We start from the raw sequence: 16,497 nt of genomic DNA on the forward strand, positions 1-16,497 counted from the left end.
GTCGGATTTGACTCCAAGACTAGAATCGACTCCTATTGACCTATCAATTTTAACTTGAGCTTATATATATATATATATATTGAGTCAACAAGGTGCTGAAAGAATGTTGGCCCATATTGATAGGATAGCATCTTGCAGTTGATGGAGATTTGTGGGATGCACATCCAGAGCACGAAGCTCCCGTTCCACCACATCCCAAAGATGCTCTATTGAGTTTAGATCTGGTGACTGTGGGGGCCATTTTAGTAAAGTGAACTCATTGTCATGTTCACGAAACCAATTTAAAATTTGATTCAAGCTTTGTGACATGGTGCATTATCCTGCTGGAAGTAGCCATCAGAGGATGGATACATGGTGGTCATAAAGGGATGGACATGGTCAGAAACAATGCTCAGGTAGGTCGTGGCATTTAAACAATGCCCAATTGGCACTAAGGGGCCTAAAGTGTACCAAGAAAACATCCCCTACACCATTACATTAATAGAAATTGAACATGTGTTCCTATTACTAATAATCCTTTAGGTGAGTGTCTTTAGGGGAGATATATATATATACATATATACACATACACACACACACACACACACACAAGGACATTGTACTTGAACTAACATTCTATAAGTTTCAATCCTGAAACGTCCTTGTAATAATCAACAGTTATTGATATTTCTGGAATGTGACATAGTAGTCAATTTTTAAACACTTTACTTTGGTAGCCCCACCCACTGGTTTACACAAACCAGATACAGCTTCCAAGCAACAAACATGTCGTTGAACTGAAGAATTGTTAAAAATATTGCGCAGTGCCCAGTTGAGAAAGAACCCAGTCGCTGCATAACCTTCCATCAGAATCTGATATTAGCAATGTGTGGTTGAAGTTTATTTTTAAAGAAGTTCCAGCTCACGTGTGTAAAACATTGAGCTACAGGTTGACAATGGATTTGCAGAGACTGCAATTAAAAAGCAATGCTGTTCAATCAATATTGGATCCAGACCTAATCTTATGTAATACATTTTCGTAGTGCATGTCACTATTTCTTTGTTAGAGATCGCTTGATATATTCTGATTGTGTGTAACATCAACAAGTTAGTGATAAGGACTATTTCAGTAATGATGATGTGTTATCCTGCAGCCCTACTGATTTCAGAGTAAATACAAAGACACAAGCTTACAAAAAACAGAAATCAAACAATGTTAGGGAAAGATTTTTTTATTATTTGATACAAGAGCGATAGTTTTTATCATCAAAGAATGCGGGTTTAATACCGAAACACTTTCTTACATCACTGTATTACAAAAGAGCAGTGCTACTGGATTATAAACTAGTAAAGCTATAGGCAACATTAAGGCCTCTGGTCCATTATTAAATCACAGAGTATGTGCAGGTCTGCTGTTAGTTTCGTCAAAGCTCTCTTTTATAGCAAAGGTTGAGATTTACATTAAAATGTGAATGGCTTACAAATACAGCACACTGTATGAGTGTCAATGTTAGAACCACAGACTGACAGTCAAAGCTTAAAACAGCCAATCAGAGTTCAGCAAAAGTTTGGTCCTCCAATGAGCCACTCTTCTACACTACTGTCCATTCTTCACATCAGACATTCGTTCCTGAAACCAAAAAGATATTACTCAAAGTAAACAGAACAAAGACGGCCATCATTACACAGTTTGTACATAGTTTGCCTTAATTCACATGATTAAATAAAAATCTTACTAAAACGTGAAGCCAATAAACATACAGTGCTTTTCAGTGGTCTAAAAAGAAGTGCAGAATGACTTTGCATTGATCCCTTTTATAAAGTCAGACATTTGGATTTGGACGGCAATTAAAATACCACACTACCTTGGTAGGTCATTTTGCCAGTTTTTTTTTTTTTACGCGGGTGGTCGGAGAAAAACACTGACATTCTGGACTTGGATGGCAATAAAATCACTGAATACCCCTCTGTAAATGACGAAAATACCTAAACGTCCCCACATGAAACAATTACCAGTTGAATAGGGCTATAGACAGGCAAATTTTGGTTCAATTATTAAAAAAAAATCTCAAAAATATGTTTTAGACCGAAATTCACAATCTTAGTCAGTATTAAAAGATATCAAGGCAATAATTTCACCAAATGTTCTTTACTTTATGTAGGATTAAATTTTATGTGACAAATAAAATGTGTACGACCGAAAAATAACTTAGGCTGGGATTTCACAGGCTGGGTCACATACAGTCGGGAAATAAGTATTGAACGCGTCAACTTTTTTTCAGTATATATATATATATATATATATGCAATGAGGTTATTCACATGTAATTCTCACCACACATCAGTATTAACTCAAGAAATCAACAAATATAAAGGATGCACAACACCAAAGTCCATAAACAAAGTTAGGTGCAGCAAAGCCGAACGACACAAAAAAAAAAGTACCGAACAAGTTAAGAAAAAGCTAGGCAAGGAACCAGCTGAAATCCATAAGTACCCAGAAAGCAACCATAGTTCCCATCTGTGCAAATTATTATTAGCTGGGTTAGTGAATTGATGAGCTATAAAAAGGTTTTTAGTTACCAAGGTGTCACACAAGAAACATCTCATGATGGGTAAAAGCAGAGAGACCTTTGCAACCTCGCTGTTGCAAAACATATTGATGGAATCGGATACAGATGTATTTCAAAACTTCAGAAATTTCCTGTAAGCACCATTGGGGCCATTATCTGCTACATTACTATCATCAACCGGCCACGCACAGGAGCTTCTCGCAAGATTTTTGACCAGGGATTCAGAAGAATAGTCAGAAGAGTAGCACAAGAGCCAAGGATAACTCAGAAAGAGCTCCAGAAAGACTTTGAGGCAACAGGTCCCATTGTCACAGAGAAAACAATAGGCAATGAACTCCACCGTCAAGGCTTTTATGCACGCTCACCCCACAAGACTCCATTACTGAAGAAAAAAGGTACGTCGAAGCTCGTTTAAGGTTTGCTGCAATTCATCTGGACAAGATTGTAGTCTGGTCAGAGGAGAGCAAAATTGTAATGTTTGGAGAAGAAATGGCACTAACAACAACATTGAAGTTTGGAGGTTTGTGAGGCTGTTTTTCATCGCATGGTACTGGCATTGAAGGAACGATGAATGGAGCTTATTAACGTGAGATTCGTGAGAAGAATCTGCTGCCATCTATCAGGATGATAAAGATGAGATGTGGTGGACCTTCAAGCAGGACAATGACCCAAAGTTCATACATTCCAAATGACCTGCGCCTTGTGTTACCTTCACAAAAGGGCAGTAAAATTACATTCCCGCTCATTTTCCTTCACTTCTCCCTGCTGGTGGAATGACCTTCCTATTGCAATCTAGTCCACCACATGTCTTAAAACATTCAAAAACCCATCTCTTCCACAAATACTTGACATAGATATTGACCGCATGTTCGAATGGCCCAGTCAAGGGCTCGTTATAGTTGTGCATAGGTCCTATGGCGTAGGTTCAGCGTCGGTTTTCATTTATACTTTTGCGTCGTCATCTGCGTCGACGTGCAAACGCACACGCAGACTAGGGCTGTCACGATTATGAAATTTGGCTGACAGTTAATTGTTTAATAAATTGTTACAGTTATGATGATTAATTGCTTGTTTATTGCTTTGAAATTTAATTCTCATACATTTTTTTGTTAATGAAATAATTTTCACCTATTGTTGTGATTATTTAAATTAAATCTTTTGCAAGGTTTATCTGGCAATAAATATTTATACACAACACATTTTTAAAAGTAATCTGATACTGTCTCGTTTATACTGGCGCTGCAGCTCCCCTTGTGATTTTTTTAAAGAGATGTGCAATCATTTCGGTAATCTGAAATCATTGCGATGAGGTTAAACAATTGCGATGAGACGATTATTTAATCATTGTGACAGCCCTAGCGAAGGCCGCTGGTAGGCAGTATCCACACGTGTAATCACAGTATCAGTGCGACCGTCAAAGAAGAAGCAGCTTGGCAAGTTAACCCACAAACGAAGAAGAAACAGCAACGTATGATTTAAGAAGACCAGCAATGATGGAAGTAAATAAACAGCGACTTTTGTTGCAGTTTGAGTTAAATCTTTTTACTCAACGTGGCCCATCTTTGTTTTCACCGTTTCGCAAACGGAAATGACTATGAAGCAGTTTTTTAGCTGACGGTAGGGGTTCTGGTGGACCAATCACAGCGCTTGCAGTTAGAACTGACGCGCTGTTAAAAATTTTGTGAGGTGCACGTGAGGCTACGCAGAGGCTACGGATAAACTACGGCGTAGAGCTTACGCACGACTACAAATCGGGCTTCAATCACCTGACTTGAATCCAATTGAACATTTGTATATATTTTGTACATTTTTTATAGCTCATCAATCCACTAACCCAACCGATAATAATTTTCACAGATAGGACCTACAACCACTTTCCAAATACTCATGGATTTCAGCTGGTTCCTTGCCTTGGTCACTAGCTTTTTCCTCAATGTGTTTAACACTTTTTTTCTGTGTCATTCAACTTTATTGCACCTAACTTTATTTATGGACCCCAATGCTGTGAATTCTCCATATTTGTTGATTTCTTGAGCCAATACTGATGTGTGGTGAAAACTACATGTGAACAACCTCATTGGAAATATATGTACTGAAAAAAATGTTGACGCGTCAAATACTTATCCCCCCCCCCTGTATTATGCATTTAGTTCTGTTAAAAGGACTGTTTATGATGCTGTGTTTTTTTGTACCTTGATCATGGTCTCAAGTTTGATGGCATCAGCTGCAAATTTGCGTATCCCATCAGAGAGTTTCTCCACAGCCATGCGGTCCTCATTGTGCAGCCAGCGGAACTTCTTCTCATCCAGGTGCACCTGCTCCAAATCACAGTCCTTCGCTGAAAGCAAACATTACACATCCATTTCAATGGTTTGAGGCTTTAATAAAGTTAAGAAAGTGCCGGCACTCACCTTGCTGTGGCGTAAGAGCACATGTGACTACACTGTGGTCCTGACTGAGTTCTCCAAGCAGACCAGGGGATACAGTGAGCAGATCACAGCCGGCCAGTGCTTTCACTTCCCCTGTGTTCCTGAAGGAGGCGCCCATCACCACTGTGCTGTGGCCAAACTTCTTATAGTAATTGTAGATCTTGGTCACACTTAACACACCTGAAAAAGTGATGTATATAAGAGTTTATAAACTTAACTCAAAGTCATCATAGGAGGACAGTACTCAGTTCTGTATTCTACAATACATAAGCACACATAGATGCGGTGTTTGCACATGTGGTTTGTTTTAAAGCTATGGTGACTGACAACACTGCAGAAACACTCAGAATGTGAACGGAAAGTGCACAATATACTTCGCAGACACCCAAAAGCTCATTTTTGGGGTTTTGGGACATTGGCAGAGGTTTTGACATATATGTTTTAAGCAACTGAAAAAGTCTTAGTGGCTAATATAACATAATACTGCATTCAGCACATACAGATAATGAGGTCAGCCAGGAAAAACGGTACCTGTCTTTACTTAAATACAGATTATATAAACAGGCAATATTTTTGTTTACAAGTAGACAGTTCAGTTTTTTTAGATATGTGTATCATGTTTGTGTGACAAATATTTGCGGAGTTTTAATTTGTTTTTGTAACGTGTTTTGAGAGACAGCTGGCCGAGACAGAGACATCTGTAAGCGCACCATGTTTATTTTCTTTCACATTAACCACAAATCTTTGTTTTTGTCAATGTATACAAATTAAAGAAGACCCTTTACAGTTTCAAATGATGTCTAACATGCAAGTGTATGATTATTAATGATGGAGTATTTTAAGTTGATTCTGCTTTGATGAGGAGAAATCATGACAAAATGTGGCACCGCGTTTTTGGACCCCATTGAGTTAAGGAGTAATCTATCCACACATTTCTATCGTCAGAAGATCTTTTAATAATTTCCCTACTATACATACACTAAGCTAAAAAAATAGGATTTTAGAGTATCCAACCATAGTTTCCAACCATATTTAACTGAGCTGGGGAAAAAATACGGATTCTCAGATTTTGATCGATCTTGAATTGAACAAAACCGTATCAATTTGAGAAATTGCTGAAGTAAAGCACGCACATTACGAATCGATACGGAGACTTTTCAACTCGCCACTATTCTGTCACATGTATTTTTGTTTGTAACTTATATTTGAGTTAAGTTACATTAACTCGAATCACAAGTAAGCATTTTGAGTAGGGCTGGGACAACGTGTCGATGATTCGTCAGACCCAAAAAGGCGGCGCCGCGGCCGTAGAGTAGTAGCAACCCGAGTGGCTTCAGTCCACGCCGGTTTCACACAGCAAGTGTGAGCAGTGGGTAAGCGGCTCATGTTTTTTTCAGCATCCATGTTAACAAGCATGCACCCCACCGCATGAGCAGCGCGAGCTCGCGCCTGTGTAGCAACAGTGCTGCAATCATTTCTGCATCGGTTCTGCTGCGCTGCTCACGCTCAATTAAAGTGAAAGTGCTTTGTTTATGGTTTGAATGTTCGTGGATTGATGCGAAAAAGTGTCATTTTACCATAAAATCATGAATGTGATGCCAAGTGTGTTTTAAACAGTCATGACTTGGAGCAATTTAACAGAAAGCAATGAAATGTGTCACTGTCCTTTCATTTACTCTGTCCAGCAGTAAATGAGTCCTAATCTATCTAAACAAATTTAAGAGAAAGAGATTTAATAATGTATGTGCTTCTTAAGTCTATAATTGTGTTTATATCTGTCATTAAATGGACTTGAACAGCATGAAAAAAATCCTTGTAAACATGTCTTAAATTGAATGTAAGCAGTTGAGAAATTATAGGTGAAATTAAAGGTGATTTGGCACGGATCCTGTAAAGCGCAGGCAACTCGGTGTAAAATCAGAGCGCTTGCAACAAGGAATTAAACCGTTTTAAATAGTAAAATAAAAATAGGAATCACAAAAAATCTATTTGTGGGGCCAGTGTTTATTCTTCCCCACAAATAAACCGATGTATGGGAAACACCGCAACAAAATGTACCCAGTGACATTTAAAGTTGGATGTGTGGAATTTCACATTCAAATGCAATAACAGTAAAAATAAGGTCAACATTTTTTGTATATTTAAATATCCAGAAAAAAGGCTTTATGGGCCTTTATGAATTTTAAAAGCGTTTATTTCTTAAACTGTTTTCAAGTTTAATGAATCTTAATGTTAACAATATTTTTATTGTACCCGTTTACATTGTTCAGTTTGTGCGAAGGCACACAAATTATGATTTTTTGTTACAACCCTAGGTACATTTTGTTGCGTTTCATTTATTACTCAAAGTAAAGCAACCACGGAATATGGGATCATTACCTGGATCCTCCTGGGGTTCATAGTTTTTACGGTCAGTATTTTCCTTGTACCAGTCCAAGATACGGCCCACAAATGGAGAGATGAGGGTGACATTTGCCTCAGCGCACGCAACTGCCTGAGCGAACGAAAACAGCAGAGTCATGTTGCAATGGATGCCATGCTTCTCCTCCAGCTCCCTGAAGATACACAGATCAGCAGACTTGCTCTTAGTTTGCTCAGCTTTGGGAGGAATAAATCCAAGGGATGTGAGGGGAACATTCAATCGCAAGCATAACTGTACTCCCGTCCAGCCTGAATGCCTTCCCATGTGGAGGAGAGTTTGATGAGTATGCGCTCTTTACTGATACCAGCCTCTTCATAGAGCGCGATGAGCTTCCTGGCACGAGACACCATCTCATCTTTATCAAATGATAACCTGAAAAACCAACTTTAGTTTAGACAAATATCTAATAACGCCAAGTTGTAAGAATGCACATAAACACAACAACACAGAGCAGATCAATCCTCCTAAGCAGTGAGGACACAAGTAAACTGTAATGCAAGTTACAATTACTGGATCACACATAGCAACTTGTATGCAAAAAACTTAAATGAAAGTGTTAGAAGAATGGAAATTGGCAGCAGAGCATGTAATTCTTGTCCCACAAGAATGGCTAAGAAACGTTATAAAAAGGCATAAAACCAGCGAAATTTCCTGAAACTAGCTAAATTGCCTGTCTAGCCACAGAGATGTCCTGGATATTATTGGCATTTTGAAAAGTTGATAATAGCCTCTTGGCCAGTACAGATTTGCCAATGACATGCTGCAGAAAATGTATCAACAATGAACATATTGTATGCTTATCTGGTGCATAGACACACTGGATGAGCCTCTTTAGGGCTTTTACACTGTAAAATAGTTTAAAATAATTGGGTTAAAGGGGTGGTTCAATGGCATTTCAAGCATTCTGACTTATTAACACAGTTATAGAGTTGTTTTCTCATGCTAAACGTAGGCAAAGTGTCAAAAAAGCAGTTGGACGTGTTACAGAGTATTTCTGTGCCGAATGCACTTCGACAGGGTTCAGAAGTTTTCGGAAAGTTTTTTTCGTTTACAGTTCCAACTGACGTTTCAGGGGTTTTCTATACGCATCACTTCTTTATATGCACTTCCCCCGGAAAACCCCACCCACTCGTTAATCAGCGGGAGACGCTAGCACTTGCAAACATTCACATCACGCGACAAAGCTTAGTTTAATTTCAAAACTCAACAATGGCACGAAAGATGAAGTGTTTTTTGGATGTAAGGAGAAGAAAGTCAGCTTTATGAAAACAATGGATATAGTTTATTATTCGGGGTAGCAGCGGAGTTTTGCGTGCGTGTTTGATGCGCTGGATTATCCCAACCGGGTCACGAGTTGCATGCTGTAAGTAAGACTTCTGTGTTATGTTGTAAATATGCGCGTGCATATTATAGAAATGACACAAACATGTATTGAATCATAAGTGGTTGTATAGTGTTGCATGACTCGTACTCGCTCCACCCGCTGTATAACTCCTCCTTCTTCATTTTTTCGTACGTTATCGGAAAGATTTGGTAAAGCTAATCTTTCTTTTATAAATCTGATTAAACTAAAGACTCTTCGGAGGATGTCATACTACTCTATAGGTACTCCAGATTAACATCAGAAATGCAGAAACAGCGTGTGTTACGTGAGCTTTAACAGAATCCTGGGTTATCTGCATGGGTGCACATAACTTTTTTGGCCAGATTCTCAAAGGAGCAACTGGAGATGTTGCTTGGTACTCGGGCTTGCATAGACTAGTCGGGTAGCCGAGATCAACTCTTAACCATTAGTCAGTGCTGTCGGAAACATATCGACTACTCGTGCATGCATTTACCATAAAGGAATTCAAAATGGGAAACGTCACCAACAGACACCACACATTAGATGTGTGCAAGTATTTCATTATGGATGACCTAGAATGTCCCCCTCACTGCTGATTTTTTGCACCATGGATCCATATATAACAATAACTTCTCACTACAATGAAATATGGGAGTTGAAATTAAAGGTGTTGGGCACCAATATCATACCAGGGAGACACACTGCTGTCAACATTGGGCAGGAGCTCACAGAAACCATTAATGAGCGGGAGTTGCACATATTCTGCACAGTTCATGACACTCAAACAATATGAACTTGCCGAAGCCCATCTCAATGATTTATTGCATGACAGTGAGACAACGCACTCAGAAACTTCAAGCAAGCTAACAATTCATAGTAAACATTTTGTTTTTGATACATATTTGATGCATACTTCATGCATATTTCATGGTCATAACAGCAACTGTAGCAGGACAATCAATGCATTGCCCAGTGAGCATAAAAAAAAGCTTCTCGAAAAGCTCTTTGGATGTAACTACAAAAGCTGCAATCCTACAACAAAGCCAATTACCAGTGAAGATGAGATTCAAAACCATGGGGAATCCTCGCGAATGATAGGCATGTAATGAACACCAGATTCCTTGGCTATACAAGCTGGCCAAATTTTTTTCCTTGGCAGGCAACAACTTCACAAGGCAAAGATCAAGCTTCCATTTCTCTCATATCAATGTGCTTGAATTTCAAAATGCAAACCAGCGATCCATAAGCTCCAGCAAGACTGCGTGTGGCTAGAGGACAATAGCGACTTTCAAGCCAGTTGAAGTAAGATTACATTACTGTTGATTATTCTTATTACTGTTGGAACTTGGCAAACATAAAATTTAAATTTAATGTAAATTTAATTTAATGTTTTAATTAGATAAATATGCATTCACATACTTTTGATGTATGATGCGAATTTTAGGATTACAATATTGCGTGCCTAATTTCTTTGTTACACGTAAAATTCAAATGTAAAATTGTTGCATTGGGCTGTATGTAGAAACTTGACAAGAAATAGTTTTGTCTTTTCCAAACCGGTTAAAGTAAGATGATCTTTTATTACTGCTGAACACTTGTAAAAAATGAAAGTTGTTATTACAATAAGTTATTAAATTGTTACTGTATGAATTTTGCCATACACATAGTTTGCATATATGACGCGAATGTTAGGATAGCAATGTCGCCATCAGCTGCTTTCAGATGGAGTGGCATTTACTACAAAGAGCCATAGTTCACTTACAAGCTGGGCCATATTGCATACATATTGGAGGCGATACGTCCGCAATAATTACAGTATTTTCCGGACTATTAGTCGCTCTGGAGTAGAAGTCGCATCAATCAAGAATACGTCATGAAGACGAAAAAACATAAGTCGCAGTGAACAATACATCGCATTTATTTAGAAAATTACTTCACAAAATCCAAGCCGAAGAACAGACATTTAATCTGAAAAGGCAAGTTATTCAACTAAACAATAGCTCGCGGCTGTAGACGGTAATGTTGTCTCTTGGTTCATATATGTCAAAATTAATTAATACTGACTTATAGTCAGGCGTCACTTGTAAGTCGCAGGACCGGCCAAACAATGAAAAAAAGTGCGACACATAGTCCTGAAAATACGGTAATGCGAAATTGCCTCGTTTGTCAGTGAACTATGGGTTTGTGTAGTAAATGTTGCTCAATCTGAAAGCAGGTGATGGTGATTTACTAATAATCAAGAAACTGGCATTACTGACGAGATGCACGTGATATTGCATGCGATTTATCGGGCAGATAAACATTGACAAACTCTTTAGATTTGTCTGTGATTTCCAGGGTATTTCTCGTCTCATCATAGTTGTGATAAGCTTCAACACTCTTTGTGGTCCAAAATTTGTCCTCAATATTTTTTTTTATTTAGAAGCAGCTATAGGAAAAAAAAACTTGCTGTTGGTTGTTGCTGCTAGTCAGACAAGGGCTTGAAAGTTTTTAATTTAAAGAGTCTATATAAATTTACATTTAAATCCAGTTTGCAATGTGAATGATTAATCAAATAAAAAATAATTTAGAAGTTCAGTCAGACTGCAGTTGTCAATTATTAGATTGAGATTGGACCACTTCATGAGTCATGCAGAAATCCATGTCATTTCCAAAGGGTTTCGTAAACCTTTTGTTGCAATTGTATAAATCAATAAAAATAAAGTCTTTCTAGGCCTGCATGGCTATACCGGAGCTGAGTATCTGCTCTTACCTTGCATCGACCTCAGTGGAAACCCTGCCAGGAATCTTCTTCAGAATTTCTACACCAAAGTTCACAAACAGCTTGTCCATTGTATTTGTAACCTGCTCTTCCTCAGTCCTACAATTATAAGAAATATATTTTGACTTTACAATTAGACGCAAATATTAGAAATCTAGAGACTACATAGCACTGCACAAAGCAGGAAAACAACATTTCCCTCTATTTTCTTACCCTCCATTGGCCATGCCGTATTTTATGGCCTGGTCCACAAGGTGGTGGTAGGCAGACATTTTAGCTGCAGCTAAAATAAGTGAAGGATTGGTTGTGGCATCCTGGGGTTTGTACTCTTCAATGGCTGCAGAGAAAACAGAGTAAATTATGGAGGAGTCTACATGATAAGACTTTATTTTCATCATCAGCATTACCTTTGAAAGTTGAGTTTCATTATAAGCTGAATATTAAATGTATGCAACCATTATGTTGACAATATTATCAAGAAATACTGTTACAAAATAATCTTAAAGTTGTTCTTTATAATTACTTGTAGTTATTTATGGCTGTTCATTACTATGTACTGCTGTAGCCCAGCACCTGCACCACTGTATGCGTATCGCGCTGACAAACATACACCTGATTTTACTGCTCTAATAGTATAATTTCTCTTATTAGAAGGGAAGCCTAAATGTTTGCCAATTATTAAGATGGCTGTTGTAGTTTAAATAGGGCTACTAAAATAATTAGCTTTGACAAAAAACTGCATAAAACAATGTTATGTTCCATATAAAAAACTTTTTTGTTATGTGTAGCCTACTTAAGTGAGTAAATTCTCAATGAGTGTGATATGGCTCTTATTTACCCATTTAAATGTAGAAAAAAGCTTTCTTGGGCATCTTACAATGCACTTATGTTGTTATGCAGTTTTAAAATACAACATATGAACATGTCTGGATGTAGAAAAAGCCTATTGTACAATGCACTGATTTTGTTGTTATGCAGTTTCAAAATACAACATGAGTATGTTTAAATGTAGAAAAATGTAGTCATCATTACTGATATATCTCTGGCCCCTCATTTGAGATGCTTTTTATGAACCGGCCCCCATGACAAACTAATTGAATAGCCCTGCTGTAGACAAAACCATCAGTAAACTAACTGTTGTGAAAGTTAGGCAGTATGTGATCTAGAGTCTGCCATTCGTCAGTCCATCAATCACAGCATTGATTCGCCCAATTCCTCCCTGACGTAGTCTACCCTCAACAGGTCTAAATGTGGTCTTACAAAACATATTACCTATCTGTGTCAGAGATCATCAGTTCAGAAGATAAAGAAACTGTAGTTTCAAAAGCAAGTAAAATTGCAACATGAGCTACTGTTGAATTCTCTTCCTCATTTAACCGTGAGTTTCCCTATAATTAAAATATATTAACACGACTCTTCAGCTTAGTCCAGTGTGTCTAGTTGTGCATACTGACATGAGTAACAGCCAATGCTTGCTTAACCCATTCTCTAGCTTACTGCTGTGTCATGATGATTTGTCCAACAATTTCCTTGTCTAAAACAAACACACTGTGAAATCAGCGATTAGCACTGGATACTTTCACAAGACGCTTTTACACAACTGAAATCTGATGCAAGCGACACCCATATGATTCATTAAACATGGCTGGAGAGTTGAGGCAAACCAGATTTGTTGGTATTGGCTCTCTTATAACACTTGACAAGTCTGATTGTTAAGACACATCTTTTCTTTAATGTGCATTCTGTACACACCATAGAAAAATCAGGTCTGGTCAAGACTCATGTTAACAAATGAAACCTTATTGTAAAAAGCTGTTGTTTACCATAGTTATCTACTAGGGATGCAACAATACAATTAGTCCAAGGTTCAACACAATTTTTGGTTCTTATTCGTGGTTTTCGGTTCGGTTCTGATGGTTTGGCCTATTAAAGTTTTTTTTAATTATTCTATGCTTGGGTAACATGAACAGTGAGATGTTAAGAAGCAAAAAAATGGTTTTACCTGCAATTCTCTTTTGCAAATACCATCTTACGAATTTCTAGTGTATTGATAAAACAATGTAAGATATAATTAAATACAGATATATACAAATTTTATCCTATTCAAACTGGGGAAAACATGAATTCTTCAATTTTTAGAATAAACATGTTAACATAAATTGGCCATTTATACACCTGTACTTACTAAAATAAACTTACATTGTAAATGAAGGCTATACCTTACTGCACTACTGTTAAGTCCAACATAATTCTATGCTGTGCAGAAGAAACCAAAAATGCGTTCCTCAATTAAGATTACTGGTGGGATTTACCTCATCATGCAAATTCTCTTGAGTTGAACTATTTCAACTTGCGCGGAAGACGCGTTTGAGGTAAATGACTCACGTTTGCGGCAATAACAAACCCCAAATTTGTGTCACTCGCATTGCCCCACGCGAATTTGCATTTTTAAATTGATGTTGTATGTAATCTTCTCGCGCAAATAATTAATCCACACCACGGATTAAAGACAGTGGTGCTGCCTCTTTTTGTTGTCGGACTTCTCTGCTCGTGATCACCATGTTGTGTGTGTGCGAATGAAATCTGACACCTGCATTGCAAGCAGAGTTAAACGCTAACAGCTAGCGGATAGTGACTGGATATCAACTCGATGTAAGGTGTTTAAGTTTTTTATCCAAGTGCGCAGATCATGCGGGCGCACACAGTATCCAATGTGCAGGGAATATAAAACGGACAGATTTGGATGGATAAAGCTAACAACCGCAATTCACATGCGCATATTAGATGGTGGGGGTCGAACCGAACGGTTAAATATTATATTGAGAATTGTGGCATTCCTATTATCTACAGTGAACAATACTTCTACAGCATTTATTTCTCTTAGCTATGTTACATTTTTTTATAAATTTCATATAAAAAACTACATTCATTTACTACATTTATTACATGTAGTGATGCAGAAGAAAAATATATTTAGCCTATTTATTAGCTCAAACATTCCTATCATACAAACTCTTAAACACTGCAGTGATTAATAATTTGTTAGGAATACTGACATTCTTGTAACTTGTAAATCATTACTTTAAAGTCTTTAATGTGGCCTGTCGATCAAAACAGTGTTTCTCGAGCTATAAACCAGGAGGATACTAAATAACCTATTATTTATTGCTTTTGATGTTTTTGAATATAAAACCCACGCAAATGTCATAAGTAGACCTCAGACAACAGTATAAAACAATAAAACCAGCACCTTTAAGAGCTCTACACATTTAACATTCTATTGATTTTGTGCGTGCCATTTTAAATTGTTCAAGAAATACAGTAATATATGATCGGGACTGGTCGGTATTCAGTATTCTGGTATTGAAATTGGATCGGTAACGGAAAAAGTGGTATTGGTGCATCCCTTGTTTATTTACCATTAGGTCATAACATCCAGTATTTCATGCCAATATCATGTTATTCTTTGAGGTATAGAATTTAAGGTAATTTATGGGCATACATAAACGTTCGCTGATTAATATTATAAACCAATCAGATGAGTAAAGCCCACTTTCTGATGACTGCCTTTCGGCCAATCTGATTGTGCTTTCTGAATGAGCGTCAAGTACGTAATTAATATTCATAACACAAGCAAAAACCGCAGAATGATAAAGAAATTCGCTTCCGGGTCTTAGTTTGGGAAGCTGTGTCCCAATTCGAAGGCTGGATCCTTCGAGAACACGTCCTTTGAAGGCGAGTAAGTTACTCGGCCTCCGACGTCCACTAAGAGCACTCAAATGAGACAGTCTAGCCTTCGGAGGATCCGTAATTTGTTTCCGCGGAGAACTTTGAAACGGAGAGACGGAAAAGTTTGCATTGGACTTTAGAATGCAGCCTTCGAATTGGGACACAGCTATTAGATTCATATTTATTGGCGTAATAAAACTCAACTATTCACTCAATATTATTAATTGACTAGATTTGTAAATATATAGTACTGCTTTGTCGAGGATTGGAAAATGTCATGATTCATTAGTATCCCATTAAACTAATGACAGACAGACACACACTTCATTAAACTAATGACAGACAGACAGACACTTGACGCGATGTTCAACTGTGTATTAAGTTAACGTTACATGCTACTACGCGGTAGAGTAGACGATCGTTTTCCCGGCAAAACTGCTTGCCCCAAATCTAGTCACGCGTTTGTCACTGAACAGTTCTTCCTCGCGGCAGGTTAACTTTCCATATCAATAATCGCCTTGGCTTTAATAGCTAGATGACAGACAGTTTAATCTACTGTAGTCTACAGCGCTATAAGAGAGAGATTAAGTGAATGTACCAGACAGCAGGTTTAGTGAAGAAGTAACGTTACGCACTAAACCGCCTCAGCATCATCACAACTGCACATGTTAGACAAAAACTTGCCATTAAAGTCGCCTGTGTCAGCCACGAGCACTGTGTATCGCTTCAGCTGCTCGAGCGCAGATTCCATCTTCCGCCGTTTATCCGGTGACACGGACATGATTCCCTGCAGATCAGACAGCTTATAATATAGCAGCAGACTGCGAGACACACGTTCAGCAATGTCAGTCAGATACTGAGCAAGCGGAAGAGCAGCTGACGTCAACACGCATCTTCATACATCCAACGTGCATCCTCATACTATGGAAAGCCATGAGGTTCAAATGTGTACTTTGCCAAAATATAAGTTTTTACAAAATGTATAAAGTATCAAATGTAAAAGTATGTTTAAAATATAAAATTATAAGTACATTTTTATGTTTACAGGTTTGTAACATACAACGTTTTTCTTCCAATGCGATGTTAATTTAAATGCTTATATATATATATATATATATATATATATATATATATATATTATTTTTAAAATATATTTCAAAATATACAAAAAATGGCCACAAATATATTTGTAAAAAATACATTCTTGTAAACATATTTCAAAATATATTTCAGCATATATATTTGACCACTTTTTATAT

At 37.6% G+C, this 16,497-nt stretch overlaps 1 protein-coding gene across 1 annotated transcript; it reads right to left on the minus strand.

Moving 5' to 3' along the window:
* Nucleotides 1-1,195: 1,195 nt before the first annotated feature.
* Nucleotides 1,196-16,117, minus strand: taldo1 (transaldolase 1). Its single transcript, XM_073853290.1, has 8 exons — nucleotides 15,923-16,117; nucleotides 11,723-11,846; nucleotides 11,501-11,608; nucleotides 7,640-7,775; nucleotides 7,361-7,532; nucleotides 4,964-5,161; nucleotides 4,745-4,890; nucleotides 1,196-1,609 (listed from the first exon to the last, which is right to left on the minus strand). Exons 1-8 carry the CDS (start codon nucleotides 16,017-16,019, stop codon nucleotides 1,577-1,579), a joined length of 1,014 nt encoding a protein of 337 aa, XP_073709391.1. The 5' UTR covers nucleotides 16,020-16,117; the 3' UTR covers nucleotides 1,196-1,576.
* Between the last annotated feature and the right edge of the window lie 380 nt (nucleotides 16,118-16,497).

The sequence above is a fragment of the Misgurnus anguillicaudatus genome, chromosome 15 (genome assembly GCF_027580225.2).
Source record: "Misgurnus anguillicaudatus chromosome 15, ASM2758022v2, whole genome shotgun sequence".
Classification (NCBI taxonomy): domain Eukaryota; kingdom Metazoa; phylum Chordata; class Actinopteri; order Cypriniformes; family Cobitidae; genus Misgurnus; species Misgurnus anguillicaudatus.

Excerpts from the sequence above, each read along its gene's own strand:
- taldo1 (XM_073853290.1), bottom strand. The coding sequence starts at position 16,019 with ATGTCCGTGTCACCGGATAAACGGCGGAAGATGGAATCTGCGCTCGAG. Across the intron at positions 11,609-11,722 it reads TACGGCATGGCCAATGGAGG|GACTGAGGAAGAGCAGGTTA; the intron begins GTAAGAAAATAG and ends TTATAATTGTAG. Across the intron at positions 4,891-4,963 it reads TGCTCTTACGCCACAGCAAG|CGAAGGACTGTGATTTGGAG; the intron begins GTGAGTGCCGGC and ends GTTTGCTTTCAG.